General features: G+C 38.7%; 1 protein-coding gene across 1 annotated transcript in view; it reads right to left on the reverse strand.

The window, feature by feature from the left end:
• The window catches only part of rgs3a (regulator of G protein signaling 3a), a 129,154-nt gene that overhangs the window by 98,041 nt on the left and 13,613 nt on the right, over positions 1 to 17,500 (reverse strand). The window contains exons 4-9 of the mRNA XM_026921592.3: positions 17,004 to 17,109; positions 15,325 to 15,700; positions 12,543 to 12,582; positions 12,132 to 12,373; positions 10,640 to 10,723; positions 3,212 to 3,323 (exon numbers count right to left, since the gene is read on the reverse strand). Of these exons, the coding sequence (XP_026777393.3) occupies positions 3,212 to 3,323; positions 10,640 to 10,723; positions 12,132 to 12,373; positions 12,543 to 12,582; positions 15,325 to 15,700; positions 17,004 to 17,109 (960 nt within the window). The remainder of the gene's footprint in view (positions 1 to 3,211; positions 3,324 to 10,639; positions 10,724 to 12,131; positions 12,374 to 12,542; positions 12,583 to 15,324; positions 15,701 to 17,003; positions 17,110 to 17,500) is intronic.

Below are 17,500 nucleotides of genomic sequence, written 5' to 3' on the forward strand. Positions count from 1 at the left end.
TCTATAAACTTCATAAAAGCTCATTAAATCACTGACACAAGACGATTAAAATCGGCACACAATGCACTTTGATAAACAAATTAAAAACAGGCTTATGTCTGGATTAAAGGTGCGCTCAGTGATTTTTATATCAGGGCACTTTTTTGTAAAAATTTTGCTAAATTCTCTTCACACTCTGCCAGTTCCAATAAAATATCTGATAAAAGGAGAAACTATTGTCTCTGTTGCACCCCAGGCTTTTTAAACAATGTAAAAAACAAAATGATGTGGACCAGCATGATCCAAAGAATCGCAAAAAAGAGGTGTCAGCTTTTCTCCTAGCATTCAGGCATGCACGTTTTGGAGAAAACGCTCAATCAACGGCTGTAATTTGTCTGAAATTGTAAGTGTAATGACTAGCTCCAGCTAACTTCTGCTGAAGGAGACCAGACTGAAAAAACCACGTATTAACTCAATGCAGACCTCAGCGTTCAGCTTTATAATCCCAGTGAGATTAAAGGGCAACTTCGCGTCTTATAAATGCTTATTAAAGCTCCATTTCTCAGAGCAATAGCCACTTTAAAGATTTAAAGCCACACCCACCTCGCCGGGTTGGTGTCTACAGTATATCACTATTCTGACCTCAGATCAGATACAAGACACACGAAATCTTTTGTAAAAATCTAAATTAACATAATGATATAAATTACAAACAAAACATAGTCTATATGTCACTATTTTGCTATTTGCTGTCTTCTGATTGGGTAAACTGTATCATGTGACCAGTAACGGTAAAAGTGTACCAAAATGGTGCCCTATACACTACTCCCTTCCAACAGAAGAGTGCATTATGGGTATTCTGTGCCCTCTAGAGTACATTTGAGAGGAAGAGCAGCACTAAGCAGTGCATATACAGTATATGCACACTTGATATTCTTCATTATGATTTTATACATTTTACAGAAAATACTGAATGCTAAATGTTATATATTGCACAATATAGTCAAGCAAGTGCGGATATAGAGACACAATCAACAAACTGTTTGTTATTAAACTAATTAATTAATTAATTAAAAACATTTTCATTACAAATTATTAAATATTAAATGAATGTAATTAAATATAAATATATTTCCTAAGATTCAAACAAGCCACGTAAAATATTCTAAAAGGCGTCATGTTTGCAAATTAGCACACATCTTTTTTCTTTCTTTTTTTTTGATGGTTTGTTTTGTTTTAGATAGTTTAGCACCTAATGATGTGTTCAGAGCAATATGTTTATTATTTCTTTCATATGAACAGCAGAGGTCACTCTTGTATTCCAAAAGAAACACACAATACTGTGGAAAGTTCTGCCTCAAATGAAATGTACTGAATTTTCCACTTATCCCAAAGTATTTATCAGCAAAGACATGACAGTTTTGAAGTTTGCATCTTTAGTTCTGCACTGGACCTATGAGACAAACTGTATTTGTGAATCATCACACACTTACACTAAAATGCATTGCTATATTAATCATTTGCACATGAATAGTTTCATAAAACAGCAGAATAAGCAAACATAAAAATGCAAAAAAAAAAACTGACTATATTAACCCCCAAAGCACACCTAATGCACAATTTCGCCATCAGACATTAGGCCACGCCTCCTACCTGAGTCTGCTGACACTGGACACTCCTTTAAATATTAAACAAACATCTCGTTACACAAAACCTCACCATATCATTATCAGCGCCTGCCATACAAGTCTATGTGTAAGTTGTTACTATAGAAACGATAGTAACAACTTACACATAGACTTGTATGGCAGGCGCTGATAATGATATGGTGAGGTTTTGTGTAACGAGATGTTTGTTTAATATTTAATATCGCTGACTGCACCTTTAACAAGGCGAGCAGTCTGTTAAAACCACACATTAACTCAACCCCATGTCCAGTGTTTAGCCTTATAATCACAATGAGGTTAAAGGTCATCTTTGTCTCTTATAAGCACTTATTAAAGCTCTGTTTCTCAGTGTAAACAACTTGTTACTATAGAAACAATAACATTTTAGAATGACCGCATTAATATAAACCTGTGATTTGAATCACATCCGGCACTACTGTCAATTTCAATTTAAGAGTTTGGCTGTATTACTGTGTGTGTGTGTGTGTGTGTGTGTGTGTGTGTGTCTTATTAACACTTTGTCATGCTGCACTTTTACCATGTGCACTTCCTGGAGGGCGATCTGTAAATCTTTGTGTTATGGTGGTGTGTTTGACAGGAATGTGTGTGTGGGGTGTTGTGTGTGTTGTCAGTGAGACAGAGCAGCAGAAATCCCCCTGTGGAAATTCTGACCCTGCAGTTATCTGTACAGATAAGAGAGTGAAGATATTGTCTCAGCGTTTGCTATTCTGTCTGTAGCATCTCGTGCCTTTCCCACGACTCTCTCAAAGGATCACAGCCTCTTTCCTGATGTTTGTTCACCATTTATGGAAGGAGTCTCCAGTGTCAGTGCTTTGGAACAGTCAGAGATAAAGCTGGAACTTGGACAAGTGTTCGGACAGAGGAGTTTACGCATTGCGGTTTGTCCGGAAACATGACAAGCAAGAGTATTTGCATTTACAGAAAGCCATTTAGTACACCTCTCTGTCTGTCTGTCTGTCTGTCTGTCTAGCTGTCTGTCTGTCTGTGTGTCAGTTATCTCTGCCTTTTTGATTGCTATATTTACAATTTTTCGATTCACCGTCTGGCTTGTGTGTGTGTGTGTGTGCGTGTGTGTGCGTGTGTGTGTGTAGTATGGATTGTGGACATTTAATAAAGACACCCAGTGACTGCACCCAGCCACGTCGTTCAGCAACATTGATCAACGTCTGCTGTTCTTTAAATTCGACAGACTCGCCACAGCCGCTGACCTTAATGTCCTCACCACTGAGTTCAATCTATCGACATTTGGGCTTCAGTGATTGTGAGGAAGCCGCTTACTGAGTTATTTATGTACTTAATTCAGTATAGGTCTGAAAGGAGCCTCTGCATGTGATGGCTAAAAGGCTGAGTTCTCGAACAACAACTTTCTATTTCATAACTTTATACTTTATTTCTTAAATGTCACGGACTCCCCATTCACGTCACAGCTCTCATGGCGACTGTGCACTCATGTTTTAGATTCTGTTTTAGTCCTGTTTGTGTGTGTGTGTGTGTGTGTGTGAGAGAGAGAGAGAGAGAGAGAGAGAGAGAGGAGCGCCACTCACCCTCCTTTAGCCGGAGCTGTTTTAGGAAGAGAGGATTTTGCAGGACATTACAGCGACCCGGTTCATCCTCCCTTGTCACTAACATTAGATCTGTATAGATGAATATAGTCACCTGAGAGAGAGAGAGAGAGAGAGAGAGAGAGAAAGGGGGAGACAGAGAGAATTTAAATGCAATTTTAATGCTTACTGGATTAAAACTGGATTTACAGTTTTGAAATTTCTCAGCCATGTGTTCAGCTCAGAAAATACTGAATTGATGTCAATCCTCAGAATATCTTTCTAATACTCAACAGCGGACATAATTTAGTCCAGAATAAAATAAAAGAATGTTTATGTTGTATAAGACTTTATACTACATTTATAAGAGGTTTATAAATACTAACTCAAATGTAATGGCATGAGGATGAACCAAATAAAATGAGCCATGCCTTCTCTCCACAACTGGCTCCCTTACTGAGCCATCTGAGATTTGTTTCTGGCAAAGTTGCTCATGGAATCGAACAAAGACGAGCAGAAACCTGCAGAAATTGCTCTGCAGACGAGCGAGGAAGTGCTGGCGCTACGCCACTCTGGCCTTTGACTCATTTCAGCCTCTTTTGGAGGACGATATTGGAAAAGAATGCCTTGTTAGCTTTCCTGATTTCGTGCCAGTGTGGTTTCGGTTCAGCAGAAACGGCAATCAGATCTGTTCAAGGCCAAACATTAACAGTCATCTCTGCAATTATTGGCACCCTTTATAAAAATGAGCAATGGTGAAAACACATGCAGTGAGTGATATATTTGGAGCTGAAACAAAAGGGGATTCCGAGTAGTTTCATGTTAACCTAATATTTCCATTTTTTATATACTGGCGAGGCGGGTAGAGTTGCTGCTTCACAGCTTTATGGTTCCTGGTTCGATAGTTTCCTCGTGTCCTCGTGGGTTTCCTCTGGGTTTGGAGGTGGAATGGTTGTGTATTTTGATTTGAAACAAAATGCTGGACTTGTCTACTGCAGCCATTTCTCTGCTGATTTAAATGCTTGCTTGGACTCACCCGCTGTTAAAATATCCGTCCACACATGAGTCGTAACCTCCTGACAGAGGCAGCCAAGTTTTGGGCAAATTAATGGAATTTGTGATGCCATCAGTCTTAACCTCCTGCATCGAAACACCCCCGAAGCATTGATGGTCATGTTATCTTTTGTCGCTGTGGTTGAACAATTTTTAGATTACATTAAATGATAAAACTGCATGATTTCTGGTTTATCTTCATGATTTCATCTTCAAGCTCGAATGCTAAACCTCAACCATACCACAGCTCAGAATATACACACACTAACAAATTCTCTAAAAAAAACTAAAAGGGTGAAGATGGCATCATGTCAACTAAAATTCCCCTATTTATTCTCTTGATCAGAGACAGAGAGGTGTGTCATTTAAAGGAGTGTTTGTTTAAAACACATTTAAAAATGTGTTTAATTTATATAGCGTTTATATATAACTTTATAATTATAGGAGAAACATGCAACATTGCAGTAACACAAAAAAAACATTAAACCAGCATAGGAAAAAATAGTTTGAAATAGTCCTTCAAAAGTTGCTGCCATCTAATTTAGATTAAAGATCGAATTTGAGAAGAGGCATCTAAAATGCAAACAGTGTAATCTCAACTGAAAAACGCAAGTATGGAAGACTTTTCAAAGACTCTTTGATAAGGCTGGATTGCTTTTAAATTAGATAGGATTTAAATAGAAAAGTGATTTGAGTAAAGGCTGGACTGGACACTAAATACCAACATATTTAGCCAAAAACCTCCCGGTTGCCTCTGCCAGGAGGTTAAGGGCTGAAACATACCTTCCATATCTACATGAAGGCAAATGTCAGCGCCTGTCCAAACCTTTCCTGTTGTATATACTCAACATTTGTTATTGTGTTACTGTGGTACTTATAAAGCTCAGTACTCAAGACGGTGATAAAAAGTCTTTAAAACAAATCAGTAGGAGTCAGTAGGAGAGCAATCCAAGCATATCTAGTACAGCCAGATCTGTCTCCATTTTCTCTTTTTTTTCTCTTTTTTTTCATCAGAACTAACAGAACATGATATTTCTTGCCAAGGATTTTCAACTGCTCTTCCATCAGAATGCAGAGCTTATGACATGTCACATATACACTATATGGCCAAAAGTTTGCAGACACCTGACCATAACATTCATACAGCATGTGCTTGTTGAACATCCCATTCCAGATTTAGTCCCAATTTGCTGTTATCCACCACTCCTCTGGGAAGGCTTTCCACTACACCATTACACAAGAGCATTAGTGAGGTCAGGTACTGATGTTGGGTGAGGAGGCCTGGGGGAAGTCACCGCTCCAGTTCATCCCAAAGGTGTTCAGTGGGGTTGAGGTCAGGGTTCTACCACTCCAACCACGGCAGAACACGTCTTCATGTGATAATGACAGTGTGCACAGGGGCACTGTCATTTTGGAACAGGTTTATGCCCCTTAGTTCCAGTGAAGGGAAATTATACAATGTTAATGTTACAGCCTACAAAGACATTCTATACAATTGTGTGCTTCCAAATTTGTGGCACCGGTTTGGGGAAGAACCACATATGGGTGTGATGGTCAGGTGTCCACAAACTTTTGGCTATATAGTGTATGTTTACATGAACGAACCAGTGCTGCAAGAGATGCATCAAACTGTTTACGAGCAGAAACTAGCCTCTGCCCTGATTATATACCGCCGCCTTGCTGCAACGCTCAGAATACAGTTAGCACTTTTATGAATTTTGCCGCGACACGTTTCAGAACACAATGATCTGTGAAATCTACTTTGCGTAGCTCGAAGCATATGCGTTCACTTAGGTATGTAAGGTGCTACTCAGCTAAGGATGGATCTTTTAACAAGATGAGGCCTCGAAACATGCATTCAAATCACCAAACACTAATTTTTTGCAAGGGCCATCTCAGTCTCTGGATTTACTGATTCGAATCTATATGCACAAACATAAAAACATGAAGGAGGTTGAAATGTTTCACACTGAGGATCCTAGAGAAGGATGTGTCTCAGTGAGGTTATTTTCTCTCCACCAAATCTTATATTCATTCATTCATTCATTCATTCATTCTGTAGCAAGAATTTTATCCTGATCAGGATCACAGTGGATGCAGATTTATCCCAGGAACACTGAACTTGAATACAGGAATACACCCCCACTTATTACCAGTAATTGTTACAACTCGAAACAAGTTTGATTATGTATTTTTACACTTTGTACCCCCCAACCCCACACATCACATTGCTTAAGTTAAGCCTAGACATTATCACTTTCACATCCTGTGTTAAAGCAGCACAGTCATATGTGAACACACACTCACCCACGCACACAATGTATCGCACTGAACAGCCCACCTTTCCACTGCACACTGCAGAGGTGGACACTTTGTACTTATTGTAATCACGATTACTACTAAAATGACTGTAATGACATCTGATTAACAAAATCTAAAAAGATATTAACTGATTAATTCCTTGTAACGTGTGTAATTTATCACAAAATGAAACGCTTTAGTCTTCACCACATCTTCAGTACTGAATAACGAAACAATAAACCCATAGATGTGAAATATACACAAGCATCATTGTGTCATTGTCGTTATTAGGTGTCCTTAGTGTAATGACTTTTAAGCTATAACAATGTGCACAGTTTCCATTGCATGTTGCGTCTTTGCTCTGTTGTGGTTTTCAAGCTGAGAGAGATCAGGAGGGTCTTGTGGTTTGTGTGTGTATGAGAGAGGAAAGACGGGGGTGTGTGTGTGTGTGTGTGTGTGTGTGTGTGTGTGTGTGTGTGTGTGCCGTGGACATAACTGATGCTCAGAGCCTCAGTGCTAACAAAAAAGGGAAATTCCAACTTCACTTCAGCTCATCTAAACCTTACACATGTCTGCTTATTTTATTTACTTTTTATTTATTAGAATTTAGTGTAAAATGTTTGCTTGGTTTACTACCAAAATGGGTGTGGCTTAATATTCTAATGTGCACTGATTGACACGATTGACATTAGACAAAGGACAGGCAAAGTAAGGCAATATTCTTTCTCTTAATATTTTATCAGTGATTTAATTTATAATCAAGTAATACATAGTTAACTAATTATAGCTTGCATCTAGATCATTCTGTCTTTCTAGATCTGTTTATTTAATATGTTAATAAACATTGTTAAATACGTTAATGAAGAAATTGGTGGAAGAAAAAAAAAAAAAAAAAAAAAAAAAAAACAGGAGGCTCAACTCTATTCTTAGCCTTGCCTGTTATATATTTGTATTAATAAATATTTAAATACCTAAATATGAATATATTATGTATTTTAAAATGTATTTTAATTCATTTTTATTTAGTGAACTACACATTACTATCTTACAATTTGTTAATCCCCAAACCTTACATTAACGTGTTACCAAAAATTCCACTCATTTAAAATCCAAAGGCAGGAAGTGATTTAGCTCCTTGATATCACGACACTTTTTTTAATTTAACTCTTTTACTTTAATTCTTGTAGACTCCTGTAATTACAAAAATCATTCCAGTTAAAAATAGCATATTTACTAACATAAAGTAAAAGGTATCAAGATACCAAGTCAAAAACTTATGTTAAGTATGTGAAATATTATTTGTTATAAGCTACTGTAACCAATCACACACACACACACATCAGCTATTACATTAACACCACAGACAGGTCAAGTGAATAACATTGAATATTTCATTACAGTGGCATCTGTCAAGGGGTGGGATATATTAGGTAGCAAGTGACCAGTCAGTTCTCGAAGCTGATGTGCTAGAAGCAGGAAAAATGGGCAAGCATAAGGATCTGAGTGACTCTGACAAGGGCCAAATTGTGATGGCTAGACGACTGGGTCAGAGCATCTCCAAAATGGCAGGTGTTGTGGGGTGTTCCCGGTATGCAGTGGTTAGTACCTACCAAAAGTGGTCCAATGAAAGCCAACTGGGGAACTGGCAATAGAGTCATGGGCGCCCAAGCAACGGTAATCCCTAATGGCAACGGCCTCTTTCGGCAGGATAATGCGCCCTGCCACACTGCAAAAATTGTTCAGGAATGGTTTGAGGAACATGACAAAGGTGTTGACTTGGCCTCCAAATTCCTTAGATCTCAATCCGACTGAGCATCTGTGGGATGTGCTGGACAAACAAGTCCGATCCATGGAGGCCTTCACCTCGCAACTTATAGGACTTAAAGGATCTGCTGCTCAAGTCTTTGTGCCAGATACCACAGCGCACCTTCACAAGTCTTGTGGAGTCTATGACTCAACCGGTGTGTGTGTGTGTGTATATATATATATATTCCAACCAAGCAGAAGCCAGACCTCAGTCTATTGAAAGCCAAGATCAACTGGTTAAACAGGTGGAATCCGGCATGGCTCCTGCTTGACTGGAATGAAAACCTGCACCCATACTGGCCCTTTGTGGATAAAATTGGACATCCCTTGTACATAAATTATAACCTAAATATAAATATAAATAATAATTAAAATCAAATAATTAAAAGTATAAGGTATCAAGTAAAAAAAGATCACAATGTTTTTCTGGGCTTTTTTTGGGCGTGATCTGTGATATATTTTGTATCTTGACACCAGAAATTTGCAACAAGAACAACAACATGACCAAACACCCTTATGAAGTTTTAGTCCCGGAGTTGAGAGGACCTGAGCTGTGCCTGGAGCTACGACGATGTGGGAGAAATGTCTCAGTCCAAACAAAATGAACATGCATTTACAGAAATAAAATTCATGTATAAGACGCATTGCTAGCGCGAGGCAAAATGGTTCCTGATGATAGCTAGCTGACTAGATGACCTTCCCCTCCCCCACACTTCTTGGTATTGTTACTCTGATAAGCAGTGTGGATTTCCACTTACGGCAATGACTTAGCATCACTGAGGACAAAGCTCTCATTAATGAGAACAAACGGAGCAAAAATATGAACAAACAGAAACGCTGAAGAAGAGCAAAGCTGAACGGGAAAAGAGAAGCGAGGTCGAGATACCGCTTACTCAGATGTCACTACTGATTAATGGTACTGAGAAAAATGCTGAGTCACTAATATTAGCATGAATCATATCTCGCTATGACTTACTGACCATGCCGAGCAGGATGTGACCTTCACCTCATTTTCTTTTCCTGCTATCAGTAAGATGACGTTAACATATCTGTTCCACTGTTTTGTCATTTCCCGGTTACTGTTAAAATGAGACCAAGGAACTGGAAGAGACAATGCGGAGCAGGAAGTACGTGAAATCTGTGCTGCCGAGAGATACAATATGTCTAGCAGACTTTTGGGAATTTCTGATGAAAGTCTGCCCAAAACTGTACATTTTAAGAGGGGAAGAGCTAGCTACACTGACCGCTCTACAAACTGCGTATTTGTAGTTTCTATCTTTGTTCCTTGCTGTTTATCATTGATGTTACTTGAATATGTAATCCTAGACCCGGTGATTATTGCAGATCAGAGCTTCTCAAACTTTAGCTGTAAAAAAAATCTATGGACTGCCTTAGTAGAGTTTTATTTAATGAAATACTCACATATTAGGCTCATTATTCAAAAGTGTGCAAAAATATTCTGCCTAATTATTGGAGCCATGGAACTATTTATTCTTGAACTTACAACTGACACATTAGGTCCAAGCTGATGTTATTTATAGACTAAGTTGTTTTTACAGTTATTGAAGTTAGGATTAAAGCCAGCAAATTCAAGCGATCAGTAAAATAGAATAATAACCACAATAAGACAATAATATTTCTAATAACTTCAGTAACAGCTGATTGTGATTTCTACCAAGGAGTAGAAGTGTCCATGGAACCCACTTTGAGAACCATTGTTGTAGATAAAGAAAAATTGTTTTCTTCCTCAAAAATTACATTATATATTCACTGCAACTGTTTGTATTATGTAGTAAACACTTGCCTCTGCTAGGGGGTTACAACAAGGCAACGTTGTAGCTATGATACCTGGTGCAACTGTTATTCTAGTCTTTTTAATAAGTAAACATAGCACTAAGTTACTATAATTAAGACTTAATGTTCAACTGGCTGTGGATTTTTTTTTAGGTCTGGCTACACGGTAGAATGCTCTAGCATGCTCGCTGATGTTCTTGCTTGTGGTTCTGCAGCACGTCATTCTGCAGCACATTACTGTTCACTCTGAAGCTGCCTACAGCTCATTTAGAGGAGTGAGAGAAAGAGAAAGACAAGTAGACTGACTTTAAATCGCACCTCCACATCATCCACATCATCTTCCACATGTTCCCTCTCAGCTCTCCTCCGCAGCGTATAACGAGGCGGAATGAAAACGTTGGGAAAAATTTGCTGACATCACTTTTTTACACATCACACACATTCACACACACATGCTCCTCCATTATTATCTCCTACCTTGATGGAGAGATGTTTGCTCTCATGCAGGATCATCTCCTCGGTGATCAGGAGCATTCTGGTTGGGCTGCACAGGTCCAGCGGCTATGGGGATAAAGAAAACATTGCTAAACAACACTCTAGGATTCAAGACATGAAATAAATCAGTGCTGTATCGCTATGTCACTCACACACGCTAGTTCCATACTAAAAACAGGAGAAGCTGTACAGTAGGTGGAACTGAACTGAACTGCAAACTTGCTCTAGTGCTCTTCAGCAAGCGTTCACTCAACCCCCACAGTACGACGGGCTCTGGTGGGCCGAGCAGTCTGAGAAAGCAGCTTCGATCACGCTAGGCTAAAAGCACCTACAGACATGAGCATGGTGAAAGAGTCTGACAGTGTGACAGTGTTTGCCACATCCTCCTTCTGGAGGTCGTCTAATGCATCATAGAGCTAGCGGTGTACACAGGAAGCTAGCTGGGGGGACGTTTTTATAGACCCCACACATGTGCGGTTTGTGAACACACAATGATGTGAACACAGGAAATCACTCACTTTCTTCAACAACTGCTGACCAAGAGTCCAGTGCTGAAGAACGAGTAATTGACTCAAAGTTAAGTTGTGTTTGGAAAGGAATTTTTGGGAAAATGGAGTTAAGGGAATTGGACCGTTCTAATCTGCAGCTGATTTGTTCATAGTTGAATTTAAATAAGATTTAAATTTCAAAATGTAAAGCATGGGCTTGCATCAATCAGAAAGTCATTAAGCATCTAATCACGTTTTGTTCGATATCTAAAATGTTTTGCAGCCAGGGGCCCTTTTTTAGGTATTAAAAAAAAACATAGACCCCACTATTATTATACCCCACTCACTATTTATTTTAATTAACATTTTTAAATTATTTTCAAAACATAACACAAATATTAGCTCATTGTTTAAATGCATTTATTACATTTTTATTAAAATTATAATTAGATTTACGTTTACATTATTTATAGGAGTAATAATTTTGTAAATAAAATGAGTATATAACTGACTGACTGACTGACTGACTGACTAACTAGCTAAATAAATAAACAAATACGTAACTAAATGAATACATAAATCTAAAAATAATTTATAAAGTATAAATAATTAATCACATAATTAAAACACCTTTAATTTAATTTCATTTCATTAATTTATGGAACGACTGATTGATTAATTCATTAGTCCATTATTTGTTTTGTTTGTGGAAGCCCATTTCTGCCATTTGAAGAAAAAGCAAAACCATTTATTAAATCTTAAAAAATAAGAAAGTAACTTGAAATAATAACAGAGTTTCTAAAAATGATAATGTTAATAAATTTTGTTCTATATTCTGTATTATCACCATATATTCACACCATAAAGAGGTTTTCATTCACATTTATCTTTTCAACAGAACACACACACTTACATGTCTATAGTCTTTTCATTTTTCACTAGTCTTCAATCAAACCCAACATGATCAAACCCAACAAGAGTGATACCTGCACGAAGATGGGGAATATGAGAACTTTGGGTGCCACTTTGACGTAGGCCCCATAGTTGGCATGAGATCTGACAATGGTGCAGTTCTGGTAGTTGGCGAAGTTGGAGCTGGGCTGGTAGCTCGTGGCAGTTGATTTGGATTTGTTGCCTGAACGGCGCAGGAAGTTGGTTCTGCTCGCCAGGCTGGGTGTGGCATGGGGCTGGGGCGCATTGGCATTTCCTGGTGAGTACATCCATCCAGCTGGAGCGCAGTACAACCAAAAGAACATCAGTGTAACGGTCATGTTGTGGTTATGCTTATGACACTACATGGTACTGATATGATCAGTCATGTCTTGCATGTCTTTGCATTTTTTTGTATATTTTATTATTACATGACAGATTATATATACTATAATTATTAGACTTACCCAGAGTGCTAGGATTGTCTCCATATACTTGTGTCAGGATCTGTGAGATGAGAGATATGATGTCAGCCAGCTAGTCATGATTCAATACTTTTAGAAAAATCTAATCAATGATTAGAATTTAACAGCTCTTGACTTAAATAAGGCTTGGGAATGTGATCACCAGATCAAATGGGATGTCCAGATCACTTACAGAAAATTTCTCCATACAAACTTGCATTCGGTACAGCACTCGAGTCCCCAATGCATTATGGTATATTAACGCTCCACTGGGCTTAAGTTATTCGTATGAGTCCATATGACATGATACACTGGGGACTCAGAGCACGTCAAACTTCCACTCCATCAGTAATCATCATTCATTTTCACACCCTCTTTGAATGGCACGCAGATGTAACCATCAATAGTCATGAAGGTGACCAATGCATTTCTCCTTCAATAATAGAAACATTAACTTCATCAAATCCTCAGCGTCCCTCATTTTAAAACACGAAATTTATATCTATTATTATGTCACAGCATAATGACTTTCTCAGCCATCTCCTTATATGTGAATGTGTTTGTAGCAAAGAAATAAAATGGCCGACCGATCCCATAATGCAGCGTGACGTAACAAAATCCCAAATTCTGTACAGACTGTACTTAGAAACAAATTGGAGTCAAAATTTTGGAGAACCATTTAAACCCAAAAACTTCTCTCAAGTGGGCAGATTCTTGTCTTTAATGCTGTGGAATTCTTTTAGACTCTCTTGTGGCTTCCCAAAACAGAATAGATTCCGATTGTGGTTCGTTTTATTGTTCAGTTTTCCCAATACAACAGCACATTCCTGTAGCTTATGATTCATAAGTGGCATTATTTGATGCCATGAGAACACTGGCCACTGGATATCAGATTTCCTCAAACAATAGAGCAAATGATCGGTTCAATCATCTGAAATCAATTACGCTTAGCCAGGTCTTTCTAAATTCGGGTGTGTAAATTCATTTGTGTCATTTCAATATTTGTGCTCAACGCAACGCTGGCCTTTAGATGGACAGAAATTCGTTCATAGTCTGTCACTTTGTGCACTCAAATTTTTTGATGTTTTTATGCAATTTTTTAATGAGAATTAAAAAATTTAAAAAAAATTTTAATTAAGAATTAAACAATGCAAAGATTAATGCACTGCCATTTTAAATGAAAATGAAATATAATATTAGGCTTTGTTTTATTTTATTTTATGATCTCCTGATACCAGATTCAGTCCTCCTGAGACACACAGCAAGATCAGCTTGGGGAAAAACCAGATCCTGACTCTGTATAAGCTTTCTCTCGACAAACCGCCGGCGTTATGAGTCCCTCAGGGTATGATGAGAAGGAAACGGAGGCTATAAAGCCAGCCACGTGCGTCTCCTGTTAGCAGCCGTGTGCTCTCGCTAAATCAGATTGTCCGAAGGTCACCATTTCAAGGCTCATGCATCAACTGTTTGGCATTTTATGCCCTCCTGACCTCAATGATCACCTCCTTACACCCCACCCCCCCACCCCCCCTCCTACACACACACACACACACACACACACACACACACACTTAAACACAAACACCATGGAACTGCAAGTACTAGTACATTCCAGACAGTTATCTACATATTAATAGCGATTGTACTAACAGAGCAAAGTAAGCTAATAAAGCTTTCTATAAAAATACTGATTTATAGGAGCAATATATCAGTATGTGATGTGTCTCTAGATAGTAATGTGAGTCAACAACATAGGCCTCTGTGTAGCAACATAAGCTAGCTAAGATTTGCTCATATGGCTCGTTCTAGCACTAGCACTAAAATTTCTTGCTCACAAAGGTCCGGATAAGTGACTAACATGACCGATGTTTAACTATATTAATGTTTAACTATTAGTGAGTGATTATTTTATGGTACAAAAACAACAAATCAATGTGGTTATGTTTTGTTTTGTAGTCATGCTTCCAGTTTGATTAGCGCCATGCTAATCTGAACAGATGAGAATAAAGCTTTTCGTTCTGGTTTTGTCAATGATTTCTCCATCACTAATCACAGCACAGAAGGGAAATCTACAGTGAACTATGGCCAGTTTGCTGAACTATGAACCGGCTGAACTACATCCAGTACTGCAACTAACTACAGCCAGTTTTTTCCACATGTTGATGATTCCATCCAAATCACAACCATTCATCCATCCATTTTCTGTACCGCTTATCCTACACACACTGTGGACAATTTAGAAATGCCAATCAGCCTACAACACATGTCTTTGGACTGGGGGAGGAAACTGGAGTACCCGGAGGAAACCCCTGAAGCACGGGGAGAACATGCAAACTCCACGCACACAGGGCGGAGGCGAGAATCTAACCCCAACCCTGCAGGTGCGAGGCAAACATGCCAAACGTTAAGCCACTGTGCTCCTCAAGTTGATGTTTCCTGCTATAATTTTTTTCTCAAGTGCTCGGTTCTATCCGCTGCTTTACTGAAGAGTTAAAGCTAACATTTCTGTGCCATGTTGATTATGTCCACTGAAGAGTCCTTGCCTTGGACACTTCCAGAAAAGCTCATATGCTGTATATATATATATATATAATATAATATAATATAATATAATATAATATAATATAATATAATATAATATAATATAATATAATATAATATAATATAATATAATATAATATAATAGAATAGAATAGAATAGAATAGAATAGAATAGAACATAACATAACATAACATAACATAACATAACATAATATAATATAATATAATATATAATTCCCTGTACCTGGCCTCCTGGGTTGATGGGGGAGAGGATGATATAATTGTCCCCGTTGGACGCTTTGACTCGTGTCCCTCTGAGAGTCGGAGTGTGTGTCCTGGCGCTGGTTTTGCCCTCCTCTCTCCTGTCACCCCATGGAACCCCGGTCCCCCCGACGCCGCCTCCCCTCGCACCCTCCGAGCCGTTGAGCAGTATTCGGTGACGGAGGTGTGCGGGCAGGGGGGGTACAGGTGGCGTTTTCTCTGCACGCTTCGTTCTGGGAGGAGAGATAGGAGAGTCGTAGTTGGAGCTCTTGTAGGACTGTTGGATCAGCCCCTCGTAGCTGGACTTCACGGACGGTCCCGAACGCCACACCACCACTGTGATCTCACGGGCACTGCTTCTGCACAGAGATAAAGGTAGTAAACTCTATTATACCACAGCACTGTTGAATTCTCAATTCTGATTGGTCAGAACGTGTCGATTCATTTTCTATATGACAGAAGGGAAGCTTGAAATGACAGGTTTGTATTAATGCACTCATTCTAACAGGTTATCGTTTCTGTAGTAACAAAGTACAAATTCATAGGGACTTGTATGACGGACGCTTATCTGCCAGTAAAGAAATACATGTTGTTACATTAGAAATAAACAAATAATTGTTGATATGGTGAAGGAGATGTTTATCTAAGTAGGAGTGGAAGGAGTCTCCAGTGTCAGCCATTTTGTAACAATCAGAGGTAAAGATGTAATTTGAAGTTTTGTGCTTTTTGAAGTTTAAAATAATCACATTAAGCTGCATCACACCTTCCCCGTCATTGATTATTTTCCTATAACTGCACACATCCAAGTGCTTTATTCTTTACATAGTCCAAGTGTTCATCAAAGTGTTTTATTCTTTTTCATTTCTCATGGTTCCTTTTATTTGTTTCAGAAGCAGACATGTCTAAAAGAGAAAGAGAAGAAAGCAAGCACAAAGAAGTGACTCATGGAGTTTGACGATGATTTGAAGCGGCTCTTGTGTTTGCCCCGAACCATTGGTGAACCTGCTCCTTATATTTGAGTTCTGGATCCTAAAGCATGATTGACAGCTGAGATAATCCCGCCTGAGTGCGTGAATAAAGAACAGGTAAAAAAAGATAAACGTTTCTGTACATTGACGTTGGCAGTACTGCAGGGATAAAGAAGATAAACCACTCTATCACACAGTAATATTACACCGCTGTAACGGTTTACTGAATTATGGGACACTGTGTGTGCTTGAAATCTACTTTTGTTCTGCACTAATGAAACTTCATCATAGAAAAAAAAATAGACGTGGTGCAGGAGCTTGATATTAAACACACACAGGATCTAAAACACATGAAATTCAAGAGAATATTCAATTTGTGTAGCATCTACTTCCAACCTGAACTTCAATATCGCAACAGCATTTCCCATCATTCCACACTTCTGGTTGTTATCATACAGTACATTCTACACCCTTTTCCAGAGATCAGTTTTCTGGATTGCAAAGCATTCGAAAGCCGTATTCACACTCGAACAGAAAAAAAGTAGGAGTAAATTATTATTATGTACGCATACAATTGTACAATGAACTGTACACTGAAAAAGAATTACTGAAGTGAGATTTACTCCAGAAATGTGTGATAACAATGTGCACAGATGCAGTCTTAGTAAATTTAACACAAAGGTGTGAGGTGTACCTGATGGCATGGGCGAGATCTGCACACTTCCACTGCTCCACAGGCTGACCATTCAACTGCAGCACAGTGTCCAGCTGCCTGAGGCCAGCCAGATCTGCAGGACCACCTGAACACACACACACACACACACACACACAGAGTAAAAACGTATGGCCCTTGAGTTATCGATCCATAAGGTACCACTTGTGCCTACACACCCAGACACAGAATCAACTTTCCTCATCTTGTTTATACACACACACACAAACACACACAGTAAAAACTAATGGCCCGTGAGATATCGATTCATAGGGTACCACTTGTGCCCACACACCTAGACACAGAGTTAACTTTCCTCATCTTGTTTACACACACACACACACACACACACACACACACACACAGTATAAAACTTGATGAGGTATAGATCTATAGACTAATATTCGCACCCACACACTTTCTCCAAACCTCTGCATTACAGACATATGCACTCTGAGACTGCATGAGTGGGTTTGACA

This window comes from Pangasianodon hypophthalmus, chromosome 27 (assembly GCF_027358585.1).
Source record: "Pangasianodon hypophthalmus isolate fPanHyp1 chromosome 27, fPanHyp1.pri, whole genome shotgun sequence".
NCBI lineage: Eukaryota > Metazoa > Chordata > Actinopteri > Siluriformes > Pangasiidae > Pangasianodon > Pangasianodon hypophthalmus.